This window comes from Micropterus salmoides, unplaced genomic scaffold (assembly GCF_014851395.1).
Source record: "Micropterus salmoides isolate LMB-PRFRI ecotype aquatic unplaced genomic scaffold, ASM1485139v1 Ms_hic_scaffold_21, whole genome shotgun sequence".
Lineage (NCBI taxonomy): Eukaryota > Metazoa > Chordata > Actinopteri > Centrarchiformes > Centrarchidae > Micropterus > Micropterus salmoides.
Genome location: NW_024041262.1, coordinates 8,532,531 through 8,549,163, shown reverse-complemented (window position 1 = coordinate 8,549,163; position 16,633 = coordinate 8,532,531). Strand labels below are relative to the sequence as shown.

Here is a 16,633-nt window from a genome sequence, read left to right as displayed (position 1 = left end):
CTTGATTTTGCTCCCTCTCACTCACTCTCTGAATATTAAGTATATATACTGATGCCTATCATGAACAGAGCAATAAACATTGTGAAATGTCACACTCACATCATTGTTTTAATTCAATTTAGTATGATAGTGTCGTATGCAATTTGTGGCTGTCTATTGTCTTTTGTTTTTTTCACATGCGTACATATTGAATAAATTACAAATAAATTATATTACAAGGCTTACTCTTGGCAATTTTCCAGCTGCCATTAATGTCAGTTTTATTGTTCATACTGAAAGTAGTAAAGAGTGTGTGGCTGTGTCATGCTGAGAAGAAGTTTCCGCCTGCAGGACAGAGGGTATTATACAGAGGAGGGAACTCCATCTGTTTGCTACAGGGAGGTTGTGCACAGGTAAGTTGCTGTAGTGTTTGTGTGCACGTGTTTTGGACTGTATGTGCATGTGCTGTGGGGTTAATGCACTATAAAGCTTCACACCTATCAGTCTTTTCTAACCAGTGTTACGTCTTTTAGGATCTTTCGGAAGAGGACCAGTCGTGGCCGTGTTCACCATAATGTGAACTCTATAGAGCATTACACTAGTGTCCGGACCACTGGAACACTGCCCACTCTTACATCAGCTACTGGGACGCAGGCCATTAGGAGAAACATGGGTAGTCAGTGTCTCTCACCTGTAACCACATCAGTTAATAAGAGAGTGCCTCTGTTATCAAGCTGTGAACATTCAGTTTGTTTTTGTCTGCAGTCAGAACAACGTCCAGCTTTTATGCCTGCGGTTTCCTCGGCCTGCTCCTTCTGGCTTTTGGTGAGTGATTTCAAACTTTCTGCTCATTTCTAGAACACAAGTACAACCTGTGACAGCAGTTTTTATTTTAGTCCCCGGTCCAAGTTATTGAGCTCTTCCTTGTTAATATTTCTAACCATTGTGCTTTGTGTCCCCCAGGAATCATACACAACACACACATGCACATGGAAATGAGAGAGGTCCAGCAGAAGGTGCAGTCTCTCAGAAGGCAAATGAACATGTTTGTTCCTCTGGCAAACACAATGCCAAACTTTGCCTTAGAATCACAAGGTAAGTGATCTTCATCACCCATCTGCCTCATCATTTTTCATTCATTATTGCAGAACTTGTTTGGAGGTTGATCTCTTTGTATGACTTGTGTGCATGCAGGTGCCAGAGTTTTACATCAATTATCTTCGGACACATATTGGCCCCAAGAAGACATCGGGATTGTTTGGGATCGAATATTCTGCTGGTGGTATTCATCCAAAGTGCAGAGACAAGTGATCCAGGTAGGAGTTACACAGCTACGTTCACTCACTGTTTGACAGTCGATAAAAATCACACATTTCAACTTCCATTTGAAATAACACGGAGAAACAGTAGTAGTTTATAATCTGTGGAGAGTGAGATGTTTCTTTTGCTCCCCTCAGGGACATTCATTACTACGTCCAGGAGAATGCTGGCCCTTTTCAGGCGACCGAGGGCATCTATTCATCTCCCTGTCCCACCCAGTCTCCATCACTCACGTGACACTCAGCCACATAACAAAAAGCCAGTCCCCCTATGGCCACATCGCAAGTGCACCGAGAGAATTTTCTATCTATGTAAGTCCCAGATTTTCTTTCAATTTCTTAGATACACACAGCGCACAATGAAAGGTTCAACTGGTCTCTTTTTCTTCTCCAGGGAATGAGGACCACAGATGAGGAAGGCACCTATTTGGGAACACTAGTTTATGATCAAGACGGTGCAGCAGATCAGACCTTTGAACTGCCTGTGAGTATTAAATATGTGATACAGCATAGCTCTCATGAGCAGTTATTTTTTAATTGGTCAAATTAAAAACAGCCTTGGCATTAAGAGATCACTGCACTATATATGGCTTTTTATGGAACAACAAGCAGAGATGAGTTCTTCTGAGAATAAAACCTCTCGCTGCCATATTAATTGTAGTAAAACTAACTATATTATGGATAGAGTTGGAGCTGCTATTAAAACTAGAAAAATTGCATTTTTTGCGGAAAATGTGTGTGAATGCTGAAAGCTGAAATCAATTTGCAAAATACTGCAGAAAATGAAGAAGAGCTGAAATGAAATGCCTTAAACATTCCAAATGCATTTCATTGCACTGCTTAAGATCTCAGAAGCTGCTGAACTAAAGAACGACACCTGAAACATGTTGTTAAATAGCGGAAAACTTAATTGTTAAACTGCCAACGCTGGAAGTTGAAATTAGTTAGTCAAAAGAAAAAATACATAGAAGAAGTTGGGAGAGAGACAGACAGCGACAGAGAGAGAGAGAGAGTGGGAGGCAGACAGAGACAGTTTGGGGTGCACTCAGTCCTAATAACAACAGATGTCAGAAGCATCCCATTGAGACCCTAGTCAAAGAAAGACTCCCACAAATGCACATAGGGCAGAATTAGGGTGGTTTCCACTAATAACATATACCCAAAAAATTGCACTTAACTTCCTGATGCACCTTCATCAAGTCTCCAAGACTCCAATTCAAGGCTCTTAAAATACAAGTCCCTTATGCCAGCTAGTAAAGCTAATACTAGATGTTTCAATCCCTTTAGTAGGAAACTCTTGACAGTAGCAGTCGGTGTGAAGTGGTGAAAAGGGAGGGGAGTAAGGTATGTCATTGGAGTCATCAGATGGGCACCTTGCTTTGTCAATGTTTCGCTGATTTAAGCTTCTTATGAAGGTCCACTTCCAGTTTCCAATCCCGCGCTGATTGCAGGATGCTTGCATCCTTAGGTGTTGTGTAATACTCTTGATGTTGACCAGCTGGTCTGAAATTTGTGAAGTTGACCTGTCCTGCTGATGTTTGTGGGAGGTTGTTTGTGGTGGTTCGCTTCTGATCCAGTATTGATGCTGGCTCTCTGAGTACTTGTTTTTTGCCGCCAAATATAGCGCCCTTGGGTGAGACTTGAAGTGCACCCTGTGCCTTAGGGATGCAGGTACTTGACACAGGGGACAGGCAGGATCTTCTCCATACCACGCTTTCAGATTTTGGGGGGAGGGTAGCAGGTCGTATGTGGCTCTGATGACAAAACTCAGCCGCGCTCCCTCCATCTGCCAGATGTCGCGCCAGCCAGGCTTCTTCTTCTCCAGGCCCTCCCAGTTGGTCCATCTCCCCTGCTTGGCCATTGAGACGGCTTTGGCATGTCGCTCTCCTTCCTCCTGTCTCCTGACTTCTTCTACCACTAGCTGTTTCTTCTGCGCCGATGTTGCTTTGTGCCACAGAGGAGTTTTTGAGATGAGTCCGAACCCTGCCCTCCCATGCTGTACTTGTCCAACCACATCTCTGAAGTGAAGCGCAGACTTTGCAATCTGAACAGCTTCTGATGGAGTCCACTTCCTTCTCGCTACCACCCAGAGAGCTGCTATTCAAATGACTGCATCCTCAGATTCTGTAAGGGTCATGACAAGCCTTACTTTGGTGCATTTGAACTCTTCCATGAGCCCTGTGATTAGTAATTCCAACTTACCATGTCCATAAAGTCCAGAACTTAAACAACGTGGAACTCCAAGCCATCGCTTTAGCTGTGTGCTTATCAGCCGTTCCAACTTTTCAACCTTTGGTGATGGGGATCTCATACACAGTCAATGGCCACAAGAGTCTTGGGAGTCTGCCAAACTGAAAGAACCACAACTTGATTTTTCCTGGCAACAAGATCTTGTTGATGCGGTCCATGTATATGCTGGTATCATTTTTTATTTGTTCAAACTGATCTGTGTCTTTGAACTTCGCATCATACCATCTCCCCAAGCTCTTTACCGGTATTTCTGAAACTGTTGGGACAGGTGTTCTGCCAATATGAAATCTTTGGTCTGTGACTTTGCCATTTACGATGAAAATGCTTCTGCACACTGGGTTTTAACTTCATCCTCGCCCATGTTATATTTTGATGAAGTTTCTCCAGCAGTTTTTGGTGCAGGGGACAGTTGTTGTGAGTGTTGTTAGATCGGCCATGTAGGCTCGAATTGGTGGTAACCTCTGATTACATTGTAGTCGTTCTCCTCCCACGACCCATTTCGAGGCTCTGATAATGATCTCCATTGCCATCGTGAAGGCCAATGGGGAGATGGTGCACCCAGCCATGATGCCTACTTCTAGTGGTTGCCAACTTGTGGTAAAGCCTGATGTTGTGACGCAAAACTGTAGATCCTGGAAGTAGTGTTTCACTAGATTTGTGATTGTGGTTGGCACCTGGAAGAAATCAAAGGCAGCCCACAGAACTGAATAAGGGACTGAACCATAGGCATTGGCCAGATCGAGGAACAGAACGTGGAGCTCTTTCCCTTCTTTCTTTGCAGTCTGGATTTGATGCCATATGATGCTGTTATGTTCAAGGCATCCCAAAAAGCCTGCGATGCCAGCCTTTTGGATTGATGTGTAAATGAAGTGGTTTTGTTTTAAATACTGTGTCAGTCGTGACAACACACTGAAAAATATTTTGCCTTCAATGTTCAGAAGGTTTATCTGGCGGAACTGTTCAATGGTGGATGAGTTCTTTTCTTTTGGGATGAACACTCCTCCTGCTCTTCGCCAGGCTTTCAGGATGATTTGCTTGTCCCACACCACTTTCATGTTTTTCCACAGGATTTTCACAACATCTGGAGCGTTCTTGTAAACACTTATACGGTACGCCGTTAGGGCCTGGTGCAGATGCCGATCTTGCCTTTTTCACTGCCTGCTTCACCTCAGCTCAGCTTGGGAAGGCTGGTATCAAACTGATGTTGTGGGGGTGATATTGGAGGGATGTCAGTGGGGAAAACGATTGGTTCATCTTTTTTCTCATCAGTGTAGATGGTTTTCAGATGCTCTTCAATCGGGTCTTTTGATGTTTTCAGGGATCCATTCTTCTCCTTTGTGAATATGCCTTTCACAAATTTAAAAGGTTCTTTGAAGAAGTCGGTTCTGGCCTTTTCTTTCTTCTTCCGGTGCATCCATAGGCTTTCTGCTCAGCGGAGTTTTGAGAGCCTGTACTTTAGGTCCTTTTGAAGGAGGGTAGTGCCTTCCTTTTCTTCTGTCATCGCCTCTCTCCACAACTTTCTTAGCTGTTGCCTCTCTTTCACAATTTGTTGAATTTCTTTCAGTCGACGGGACGTGGGGGCGGGAAGCATATGCTCTGTCCTTCCACATTTCTCCTCTCCGTAGCTGTAGATAAGGTCACCCATTTTCTCCAGCTTCTTCTCAGCTGATCCTTTGATGTTACTTAGGATAAGTCTGTATTGATCGTTTCCCACTCCTTGGTGTTAGACTTTGGCCATTCGGGGATCTCATACACAGTTAATGATGAGAATAACAAATCCTGCAACATGTCACACACACCTTTCTCAAACCAGCACTGCTTTACAAACACCATTTAGTGTCAACCAAATTATTAATCAAAGCAAAAATACTTATTTAGAGCATTGGGAGAAGGACACAAAAAAATAACACAAACTAGATTTTTATCTGGCCATAAACAGAAATTGTGAAATGGCTGGATATCTCTCTACTGTTAGAGATATAAAGCAGAGGCAGCTTCTTACAGACTCTGTGACCACGCCCTTGCAAATGCAAAAGGAAGACATCAAAAGTCTAGTTAGTGTGAATGCTGACTCAGCATTAACACTAACTAGATGCAAGACATGCAGACATCATGTGGTTAACACAAAAACTGTCATCTCTCTGATGTCCTATCCTCTACAATGCCTGACTATCTTTATTTATTTCTCTTTCGCTTCTCTTACCAGAATCCAGACAAAGGAGTCTTCAGGTATGTGAAGCTACAGATTGAGAACAACTGGGGAAACATAGACAACACCTGCCTCTACAGCTTCAAGGTTCACGGTAAACTCCCGTCTAAAAGCACTGTTACTTAACTTGGAGAGAAGTCTACAGAAGGGAGGCGGGGAGGACCTCATGTCATGTTTCCATTGTCCTCTTCTTCATGTTAAGTATAATAATAAATGCACTCATCTCCATCTTGCAAAAGTACATACTGGTCATGTGTCAAATCCAACATAAAATAAGTATTACAACTGAACTTACGGGATCTTGGGTTCAGAGCAAAACAAACTTCTGTGTTGTATTCAATCAGCGTATATATCAACAACCTGCCTTTTGGCTTTCTCCTACATCAACAATTATTAATCAGGCACAAATTTTTCACTATTGACTTTACTAATTTAAACTGATGAAGTTGAAGTGATCCTTTGGGCAAAAATATTTGCAATGAAATAATTTGCAGCAATTAAAGCATAATACAAAATGATTGAATTAATATAACCACAAGGTATACAATTTAAATGTATCTGACAGTTAAATGTTTGAATATTTAAAAGCAGTTATAAGAAAATAAGCTGAAAATGGTTCAGTATCTTGCGAGGGTAAGAAAGGACAAGTAAAGGGTAACGTTTACATTTCTAAAACAGTGGAAAACTTTTGCAGCACTTAGAATGACTCCATATCTGTTTGATGTTTAAGCCCAAAATAGGTGGTCGTTTACAATGGTTCCCTCCTCTGTGCTCCTCTGCAATGCCTCAGTCTCTTTCATTTCTTTAGATGCTATAAGGGATCACCCTTCATGGTGCTAGATATGGCTAAATAGTGTCAGCAGTTGCTCTCTAACATCACCTCTGCTTGTCATTTCTTCCACAACAAATGTTCAAGCACAAATATGCATGTAACTTTTTCACAATAAATGGGCTGTAAATATCAGACCTTCCTGTCTGTCCTCTATCATTCAAGGTAATACTACTCACTATGCATGTCTATTGTCTTAAGTTAATGTAGCATAACAAGGAGTTGGACATATTTCAGAAATTTAAAGGGGCACTTCAAAGAAAAGTTGGGTTTTTAGGAGAAAAAAACCTGTGAAAACAATTGTTTAATATCTTTGTTCTCATGATTATCACAGCTACAGCCTAGTGACAAAAAAAATAAAATAAAAACAGAAAGCCTTTGTGGGTACATGGAGTTTGAAAAATGTGTACATGTACAAGGCAGATTTGAACCATTGGACCATTGTTTTTTAATCGTGGTGCTCCAGCTCAATGGAAGGGCACAACTAAATCAGTGGAGTGATTTAGTATGAAATAATTACATTATTGACAATAGCCTTATCAATTGCTTGAAAGATTATGAAGAGTGCAGTGAGATAACTTTTGTCATGAACTGACTTTATATAAATCAAATTATGCATTTTCTTTGTAAGATATGATCTAAGAGTTTGTTGTGCAGTGGGTTCAAGGAGTAAAGCTAAAATTGAGGGAAAAAGTAAAGCTTGTATTCTGTTGACTCAGTCTCCTACAGTGCAGGTACTTGTGTTGTTTTTAATAATGCGCATTTGTGGTTTTTGAAGACATAAACTGACACAGTGTAGATACTTGCCCTATTATGAAGAATAGGATGAATAATGCTCAGCTCGAGGGAGAGACTGCTCAGACAAACCTCATGAAACCACGTGATTGTGACCATGACCGCTATCTTTCACTAACCGCAGAGTAGTTTTATTTCCCTTAATCGTTCCCTAATCATGCTACCTTCAGGGTGAACAGTGGTCACAAGTTTTATGAACTTTGTCCTTGTTCCCACTGTCTCCCAACCATAATAACCACAACACACCGGCTACGGCGAGCGCGCAGGGTCTATTTAGTGGAAAGCTTTCCGGTGTCCCACTGTCAACACTTGGTCCGAGCTGCTGCTGAGCAACGACGATGTCGGAGCAGGAGTCTCTGAGGTGCTCCAGTGCCAGAAACCGTGGAGGCGTACAGAGGGTCGAAGGAAAACTGCGAGCCAGTGTAGAAAAAGGGGATTACTATGAAGCACATCAGATGTACAGGACTTTATTTTTTAGGTAAGACTCCGTTTCACGCTCGTTAGGTGCAGTTGGAATTGCCATTTGGCTTTGGGGCCTGCCTGTTCCAGATCATTCTGCTGTCAACCTTGCTTCTACCCTTGGCCGTTTATGATTGGGTTACTCTCACCGTGGACCCGCCCACTCACGTTGGTCCGTGTATTTGTGTGGACAGCTGCCGTGCCAATCTTCTACAGCCTCAAAATGGGATTGTATAAACTACGGCTAGTGAGTTAGCTACGTGTGTAGCAACACAACTAATGATAGCCGGAGCCGAGTTAACTGAACTGCTGAGGCAAGACGGGCAGACAGTCTGTGTTTATGCGTTATTAGAGAAGATATGTCACATGTAAATTATCAGAAAATATCGGCTAACTGCGCTGTTAACCGCTGTCATTTCATAAACGTGTGTAGAAGCTGTCCAGCTGTGTTAGCATTTAGCCTGATAGCCACATACTGCACCGCCGCAGTCTGAGCTATATGATGGCTAGACATGTCCTTTCTTACTGCCTGGTTTATTTATTTAGTATAGCTGTTTATGCTTAACTTACATGACCCCTGGGATCTGTCTGAGATAAGTCTAGTCAGAATTAGTTGTGGTCTGTTTCCCAGTGTCTGTCCATTTCATTAATAGAAATAGACATGTAACAGTTACACATTCATACGCTTTTTGTTGATGTAACGTCACATAACTGCTGATTACTCCCAGTAGAGAAACTTGGGTGCTGGTCTGGGGGATGAATAGATTAGTTGTGCTGCCAATCTGATTGGCTGTCAGCCTCAAGCATAGCATACTAAACAAGGTGATTTGTTCTGAATCCAATCCAGTTAAAGCCAAATCTCCATATCACAGACTGAGTTTGGTACCCTCCTGCTTCTTCGTCAGTGGTTTACTCTTTCTCATGACTAACTCATTGCAATAGTCACATTGATACCTCATTTTGTACCTCAAGCAGAACTGCTGTGCATGCATCTTATCTTTCAGCCCCATGTGGAAATGAAGTGATGTAAATTAAGCTTGTGTTGGTCTTGATAAGCAGATGGCATCATGTCATGTCACTCCTGACACTCCTGTCTTCCATCAGGTACATGTCACAGGCAAAACATGCCGAGGCCAGGGAGCTGATGTACAATGGCGCTCTACTCTTCTTCAGCTATAACCAGGTACATGCTACACTAGATTTCTACATAGCTAGCCTGGTGCTCCAGGTTCGTGTCAGGTGGTAAGTGTGCACATGTTCATGGAGACGCCTCATATAGGCAAATGGTAATGTCATGTTTCAAAGTAGCTGGGTTGGTGTTGTCTCCTTTTGTATAATTGTAATACCAGAGTAGCGTCTATAAGCTTGTCATTCACAAGTTAAATAGCACATGTAAAAATAAAACATTTGTATGCGGTCCATCTTTGTGTGCTCCAAAAGCCAAGGATGACATCAGATTATTACTGGTCAAACTTTATATAAACAGTGTTTTGAGAGTGCTGTACATGTGAATGCATTACCAGGTTTACAGCCCTAATGTTAGCATCCACACAAAAATCAGATTTTGGTGTGCATGTGAAAAAGACAGGAGTCAAATAGATGCCCGTTTGCCAGTTGGATGATGAATTCATGATAGATTGATTAAACTTCTTCTTCCAGCCCTCAAGGTGCTCATGTAAAATATTGAGATGATTGCATTAAACAATTAAAAATGCAATTGGTTGTGTTTTTCATCTCCAGCAAAACAGTGCAGCAGACCTGTCCATGCTGGTTCTGGAGGTGTTGGAGAAATCTGAGACAAAAGTTGAAGATGAAATATTAGGTGAGTGGCAGCCTTCAGCCTATAAAATACACCAATTCATCTATAAGACTACCTGTGCTAAACTGTACATTTTGTAATGGGTTGTTTAAGAGGGCATCATTGCCTCTGCAGCATTAAATTGTCATGACATTAAAAGGGCAGCACAATAGGACATTTCAGATCAGAAGGGACATTCTCTGATGTAGTGGGTGGGTGTGTGTGTGTGTGTTGAGCAGAAAACCTGGCTAAGCTGTTCAGCCAGATGGACCAGAACTCCCCAGAGAGAGTAGCGTTTGTGTCCAGAGCCTTGAAATGGTCCACGGGAGGGTCTGGCAAGTTGGGTCACCCAAAACTACACCAGCTGCTGGCTATCACTTTGTGGAAAGGTAATCAATTAATCATTCAGTTTATAAAGTGTAGATGATGATGATGAGAAATGCTTATCACAATATTGAATGTAATGATATAAAAGGCTGCAACTAATCACTATTTTCGTAGTCGACTAATCTGTTAATTATTTATTCGATTAGTTGACTAGTCACGATTATTTTTGTCCCCACATAACCATAACCTTAATTAAACAATTTAAATAATTAAATATCTTTCAAGTGAATTTCTGATCTCCAACAGACAGCCTAACTAGCTAACGTTACCATTAAGTGAACGAGGTTTACTATTCAGAATGAACACCAGTATCAACACCAGGGGGAAACCAGGGAAGAAGACGAGACAGCATAGGCTACTCCTATAATTCACTGATTTATACAAACTTTACTGTTTAACACAGATTTTTGCTCTGGAACTATATAAAATGAAAGCAAATTAAAAGCAAGTACTATAACCACAACTGTACACTAACAATGTAATGTCTATTTAGAACAATAAAGCAACAGTCCCCTTTCATTCTACTGCTGTAGTTTATTTTTCAAAAGTGCTTAAGTTTTATAAGTGGAGACTGTTCTGTAGGCTACATCACGAGCCCATGTACTTTAAACCATTACTCATTACTAATAACTGTTTAAAAGCTGGGTCTCCGACATGGACAGATTTGTGCTGCGGTGTTTATGAGAGAGAGAGACGAGCGAGAGGATGTGCTGCGTGAATGCGCTACGGCACTGATCTGCAATCAAATAAGATTTTAAATATGCCTAGTAAAATTAAAAAAATGAAAATCAGTATGTGGCGGTCAGTGTTGATATTATGGCGAGCCGCCACAAATAAATGAACATTGCCTTTCCTTTGTCTCTGCTGCTCTGTTGTTGCTGCTGCAATGGTCTGAGCAACTGGGACCAGAGGGCTCTGTGGGTGGGACTGGCATCGGCCGGCTGCCACCGCTAACCCCGCGGGCACTTGCGGAGCTTCTCAACCCTGAAAACGTTTGGGCACATTTTCAATTCGCCATCAACTTTGGTAAAACTGCCAATATTCAAGTTCTACACAGTTGATTTCTCAACTCAAAACAGCTCGGAGGTGTATTTAATGATGAAATAGCGCGCGCAAAAAAAGTTCTACTTTCTCCGCTTCTTTACGTTTCTCGCATGAAGGCTTCTTCTTCATGAGTAGTCTTAAAGTCAAGCAGTCATGGCAGACAGTGGAAGCGATACAGCCCCCAGCACTTCCTGTAGTGCATTGCAGTTAGAAATAAACAACCAGAAATGTTCCTAAGATGAAGATCGATATCTCTCCCTTAAACGGCATCTCTGTAACAATGCGTCGACAATGAAATTTCATGTCAACGTATTTTTATAGCTGACGTCGTCGATTACGTTGACTAATCGTTGCAGCCCTAAAATAGATATATAAAACAGAGATGGTTGAGAAGCTGTAACCAGCAAATGTTAAGTATTTGTACTTGGTAATTTTGAAAGTATTTGAGTCTCTCAAGTAATCTCATCAATTATCCACATACAGTATCTGCATCAGTCATAGTCATAAAGATGCACAACACAGGACTAACAAATCCAACTGAGGCTACATGTAGCAAATTCTCCATTTTAAAACGAAAACGCAGTAGTGTGGAAGTAGCCTAAAGGGCAACACACAATGGCAGCATATGAGGTGCATCAAAGCACCCATGCCTGTTGTTTTCATTGTAAAGTGCAATTTATACTTCTGCGTCAAATCGATGGCGTAGGTGACAGCGTAGGCTACGGTGCTATGCAGAGGCTACGGCGTCGCCTGACGTGCACCTCCTTCAAAATGTAACTACACGTCGAGTTGATGTGGACCGTAAGCTCTGTAATTGGTCGGCTGGGTAGCCTCGCAGTGCCTCCGAGCCGACCGGAAGTACCCCGCGCTTTAAAGTTTTTTACTAGCGGCAAAAATGGCGACTGTAACACAGTGAATCAATATATTTGACCATCGCAAACTGAGCGAAATGACTCATTTCGCTATCAGAATGTGATCCATTCGGTCGGTAACATTTGAAAAGGCTACACCAGCCGCACGTTTACAATTTTACCCCCATTTACATTAGCTCGGCCGGCATAAGTCAACACAGTGGACGCTGTAGCGCTACTGCCGACTAGCATTTGGGGGTGTAATTGCAGAATGACGGACAGACCTACGTACAAGTATAAATGCATGGCTACGTGCGTAGCCTATGGCGTAGGTACGCATGTAGACCCTATGCAGGAGTGTAAATGGGCCTTAAGCCCACACACCTGCAACATCATGATACACGTCAACCTGCGTTACAACAGGCCGCTGGCCTCGTTCTCAGCAGTTACAGCTGTTAACTCTCCAGGGAAGCAAGACTTTTATTCCCTTCACTCTCTATATTGGCACATCCTAGCTTCCATACTTCGGGACTAATTCTTATGTCTGCATGGCATATCTGGTGTGTGCTATGAGTGTGTGTTGCCCTTAGTATTGTTCTTAATGTGCAAGATGCCCTGTCTCTCTATTTAATATCCTAACACTTAGAATATTTTTGTAATATCTTTTTGTGTTCAGAGCAAAACTACAGTGAGTCTCGTTACCACTTCCTGCATTCGTCTGATGGAGAGGGCTGTGCACAAATGCTGGTGGAGTATTCGGCGTCACGAGGCTTCCGTAGCGAGGTCGACATGTTTGTGGCGCAGGCCGTCCTACAGTAAGTGAAGTGTCACTCCTACATTTTAAAATAGAGCTGCAACGATTAATCGATTAGTTGTAAACTATTAAGTTAACCTCCAACTATTTTGATAATCGATTTCATCACCTCTCATGTTGAGTTAAACATAAAACCCCCCCCCCGAAAACCCTCAATCTGACAGCTGGAATGAATGCAGCATTGGTCTGCAATGTTCAGTAAAAGTAATTTTTAAAATTAGATTTAAGTTGTAGTATTCCGAAGTTGTATGTGTGGAGGATAATCTGTTGTTGATGCAAACTCCTCCAGCATGCTGGCCTGCTTTTATAACTACTTTCTGTCTGCCCGCAGCTTCTTTAAAGTGTCTTTGATCTCTGTATTTCTGCTGTACCATCTCACTCCCTTTACTTTCTGTAACGTTTTCTTTCCCATCTTCTCCTTTCGTCTTTGTCCTCTGCCCCTTTTTCTATTTACGTCCTCTTCTCCTCCCCCTCCAGGTTCCTCTGCTTAAAGAACAAAAACAGCGCTTCCGTGGTGTTCAGCACATACACAGAGAAACACCCGTCCATACAGAAGGGCCCTCCCTTCGTCCAGCCTCTCCTAAACTTTATCTGGTTTCTGCTGCTGGCAGTGGATGGGTGAGGAAAAATGTTTTATCTAACACTCAAGAATGTTGTATAATAATGTCTTGTATGTATGTATGTTTTATTCTGTTGTATATCTGTACAGACTCTTTTAGCGGTCTGTCCCAAGCGTAATAATAATAATCTATCATTAGCTGACTTGTTACTGACGTCTGCTACTTCTCTAGTACTGTACGGCAGTAAATAGTTTGTGTTTTGAAAAAAAGATTGAGGATAGTAATTTTTGTTTCCTCTCTTTGTTTACCCAGGGGTAAATTAACAGTTTTCACAGTGTTATGTGAGCAATATCAACCTTCCCTGAAGAGGGACCCCATGTATAATGAGGTGAGCGTTAAAACGGCTTTATGCCCAGTTATTTCTTCCCATGAATACACTATTATAATTTGGCTATAACCTTTTCTAGATGTGTCTTATTTAAAATATTGTCTTGTTCATTTTATGATGGAATATTTCAGTCTATGTAAACATTTCCACTGCCTTCAGCTGTAATTTTGTGACATATCTTATTCACAAGTCTGTCTCTCTGTTTTCCTTTTCCTCTTCATTTGGACATCTTCCTGGCTCCTCAGTATCTCGACAGAATAGGACAGGTTTTCTTTGGCGTTCCACCCAAACAGTCCCCATCATACGGTGGACTGCTAGGTGAGTGGACCAGGACTTGTTTCACTTGAGCAGATGTTAAGGATTATTGACACATGTATTTTTGTGCCCTGTATGAGTTGACATAACTCTTCACTGTGAATTGCACTTTTCAGCAGTATACTTAAAGATTATATTGTCTCAAGTTTTATGTAATGATGGGTTTATTATAGACATTAAAGAATTAGTTTGAATTAGAATGATGATCAATTAGTTTGAATTAGAATGATGATCACTGTGTTGCATCCTGCAGGAAACCTGCTGAACAGCCTGATGGGTTCGGGCGAGGAGGATGACGCGGCTGAAGAGGCCCAGGAGGACAGCAGCCCCATAGAGCTTGACTGAGCCCGCCCCAGGACAAAGAGAACAAACGAACACACACAAAAAAAAAGAGGAAGACCACACCGCCTCCCTCCTTCACCTCCACAACAAGGGCAGGGCGAGGCGCTGGCCCGTATTTTCAGAGGCGTGCTGTTTCCAAAAAAACCATCCCACACATAAAATCAGAAAAATCAGGCCGCCAAAATATCCCTCTCAGCACTGCCGGGACTGACTGCTCCAAACTGCAAACTCTTCCCGTGTTGATTTATTGTGAGATTATATAATTTTATTTGAATTATTATTTTTGTTAGTTTGGGACTCTTGCTCTGTTTAGGGTCTATGGTTTTTAAACACGAGGTGACAAACTGCCCTCTCCTTATAAAAACTCCCACAAGATGGGAATGGTTGGAGTCTCCCAGTGGATCCACACATGAAACCCCTCTTCATAATGTTGTTGAGTACATCACTATAAGAGGGTCTAGTGAACTCACTACAACTTTCCAACTGTTTTGTTTGCCAGACGGCTGAACGAAGCTCCATTAGGGCCGTGGTGTTGCTGCTGTTATTATTTTTTTTTTTAAACAGCCTTCTCCGTTAAAAGTTTCTTCTTTGAGTAGTGATTCAAATTGTACTTGTAGTCATTTTCTCATTTCTTTTGTCCATTAGCTATATGGACAAAAGGACAACAGAGCCCTCTTTAAGTTATTATCAGAGGTCATCATGCACCTTGAATATCAACCAAACAAACCCTGTCGCCTCAGCGTCTCCTTCAAAGATCATAGTGGTGGCTGTCATTCAAGTGAATTAGTGCAAACACAGCTGCGAATAGCAACATTTTAGAGGCCCCACTTTTTTATTGTGCACTTGCTGAACCGCTGCTGAGCTTGTTTGCATCTCTTTTTGTTACAGTTGCCACATCATTAAAAAAAAGTCTGGCAGTGAGGTGTTGGACGCACTTCAGAGTTTGTGTTTTGCTGGTTGTTTGGCTCTGGCTGTCTACCTGTCGCTGTGAAAAATAAAAAGTCAAAGCTGGGGTTACCTTCCAAGTCTGTAAAGTGATCTTTATTAGAGGAGCAACATGAGACACTGTGAAAACCTGTTGAAAGACTGTTGGAGTGAATCTTGCTTTTTAAGTAAAAAATGCTAATATCTATTTCTGGCTTAGTCTTTGGTTCCATCCTTTTAATTCCCATCAAACAATTCCTCTTAGAGGTGGATTAGTAGTGCAACATCAGTTCAGCCAGTGCACAATCAGAAGTGTGATTCATGCAATAGCTGCTGTTTATCAGTGTCATCAGAGAACACACTCACTCTGCTCATTCAACTTGACAGCTTTCTTTTATTTTTTCACACCATTCAGTCTGCAGCCCTTTTTTGTCCTCTTGGTGACATTCGATCAGTCCAGGTCTTGTCAGGCTGCTGTTTTGCTCCAGATAATTTTTAAAAGGGGTAAAATCCCCCCTGTGAAGTTAAATTTAACAGTAGGAAACTAGGAAAGTCCTGAAGTCTTCCAACATAGAGTAATGTTTATTTACTTCTATGTAATTATATGTGTGGGACTACGGAACACCAAAATGGCCAATACTAAATGATGAAATAAATAATTGCATGAATCAAGAGTAAAATATATAAATGAACCAATAGATAGCTTGGTAAAACACTGATCATTTTTGGGTAATAGTAATTTAAATTATATACTGATGAAAAATTAAATAAATAAAAAACATAAAATTAAAAAGGATGAAATAATTCCATAAAGATTTGTTGCTTTAAAATTTATTTAATTACTACCCACATTAATTGCTTTCCTATAAAAATTTTACTCTTTTACTTACAGGATTATTTGTTGCATCGTTTCATAAAATGCTGGCTTAATATTGGCCATCTTGGCATGCTGTATGGGACTGACGGACTCTGTGTCAATAGTGCTACAGAGGACCAGATAGAACAGTGTTGAGTTGTCAGTGTACAAGCTCTGCCGTCACTGCATCTGTCTAATGTTGGTGTTGAAGGTACTGAGAAAGAGCGCAGTGACGTGGGAAACAAAGCTTTAACAGCAGCGGTAATCAGAGATTGGAGGAAAAAAAAAAAAACAACAACTGCAAACTAATCTTTAAATGACTCCACGTTAACAGTTTTGTGTTTACTTATGAAAAGTCCCATTTCTGAAATAGGAGGATTCTTTCTGGTGGCCGGCTAAAGGGAAATCCTGTTAACACTGACTTTTAGGTTGCTCAAGAGTACACCATTTTCCAAAGAGATCAATCATTTAAGCAGTATCACACAACATGCTCTACTGCTCATATCGCACAAGT

The 16,633-nt window shown here is 41.5% G+C and overlaps 2 protein-coding genes across 2 annotated transcripts; both read left to right on the top strand.

The window, feature by feature from the left end:
- Positions 1 to 197: 197 nt before the first annotated feature.
- LOC119915500 (SUN domain-containing protein 1-like) lies at positions 198 to 5,957 on the top strand. Its single transcript, XM_038735046.1, has 7 exons — positions 198 to 392; positions 513 to 804; positions 943 to 1,074; positions 1,174 to 1,295; positions 1,437 to 1,610; positions 1,693 to 1,782; positions 5,755 to 5,957. The coding sequence occupies exons 3-7, from the start codon at positions 963 to 965 to the stop codon at positions 5,881 to 5,883; spliced, it is 627 nt and encodes a 208-aa protein (XP_038590974.1). The 5' UTR covers positions 198 to 392; positions 513 to 804; positions 943 to 962; the 3' UTR covers positions 5,884 to 5,957.
- Positions 5,958 to 7,667: 1,710 nt separating this feature from the next.
- get4 (guided entry of tail-anchored proteins factor 4) lies at positions 7,668 to 15,471 on the top strand. Its single transcript, XM_038735565.1, has 9 exons — positions 7,668 to 7,859; positions 8,945 to 9,023; positions 9,581 to 9,662; positions 9,878 to 10,027; positions 12,597 to 12,735; positions 13,212 to 13,352; positions 13,607 to 13,682; positions 13,928 to 14,000; positions 14,251 to 15,471. Exons 1-9 carry the CDS (start codon positions 7,720 to 7,722, stop codon positions 14,340 to 14,342), a joined length of 972 nt encoding a protein of 323 aa, XP_038591493.1. The 5' UTR covers positions 7,668 to 7,719; the 3' UTR covers positions 14,343 to 15,471.
- The last annotated feature ends 1,162 nt before the right edge of the window (positions 15,472 to 16,633 follow it).

Coding starts and splice junctions, on each gene's coding strand:
- get4 (XM_038735565.1), top strand. CDS start 7,720: ATGTCGGAGCAGGAGTCTCTGAGGTGCTCCAGTGCCAGAAACCGTGGA. Junction 9,663..9,877: donor AGTTGAAGATGAAATATTAG/GTGAGTGGCAGC, acceptor TGTGTTGAGCAG/AAAACCTGGCTAAGCTGTTC. Junction 10,028..12,596: donor GGCTATCACTTTGTGGAAAG/GTAATCAATTAA, acceptor TTTTGTGTTCAG/AGCAAAACTACAGTGAGTCT.
- LOC119915500 (XM_038735046.1), top strand. CDS start 963: ATGCACATGGAAATGAGAGAGGTCCAGCAGAAGGTGCAGTCTCTCAGA. Junction 1,075..1,173: donor CTTTGCCTTAGAATCACAAG/GTAAGTGATCTT, acceptor GTGTGCATGCAG/GTGCCAGAGTTTTACATCAA. Junction 1,611..1,692: donor CGAGAGAATTTTCTATCTAT/GTAAGTCCCAGA, acceptor TTTCTTCTCCAG/GGAATGAGGACCACAGATGA.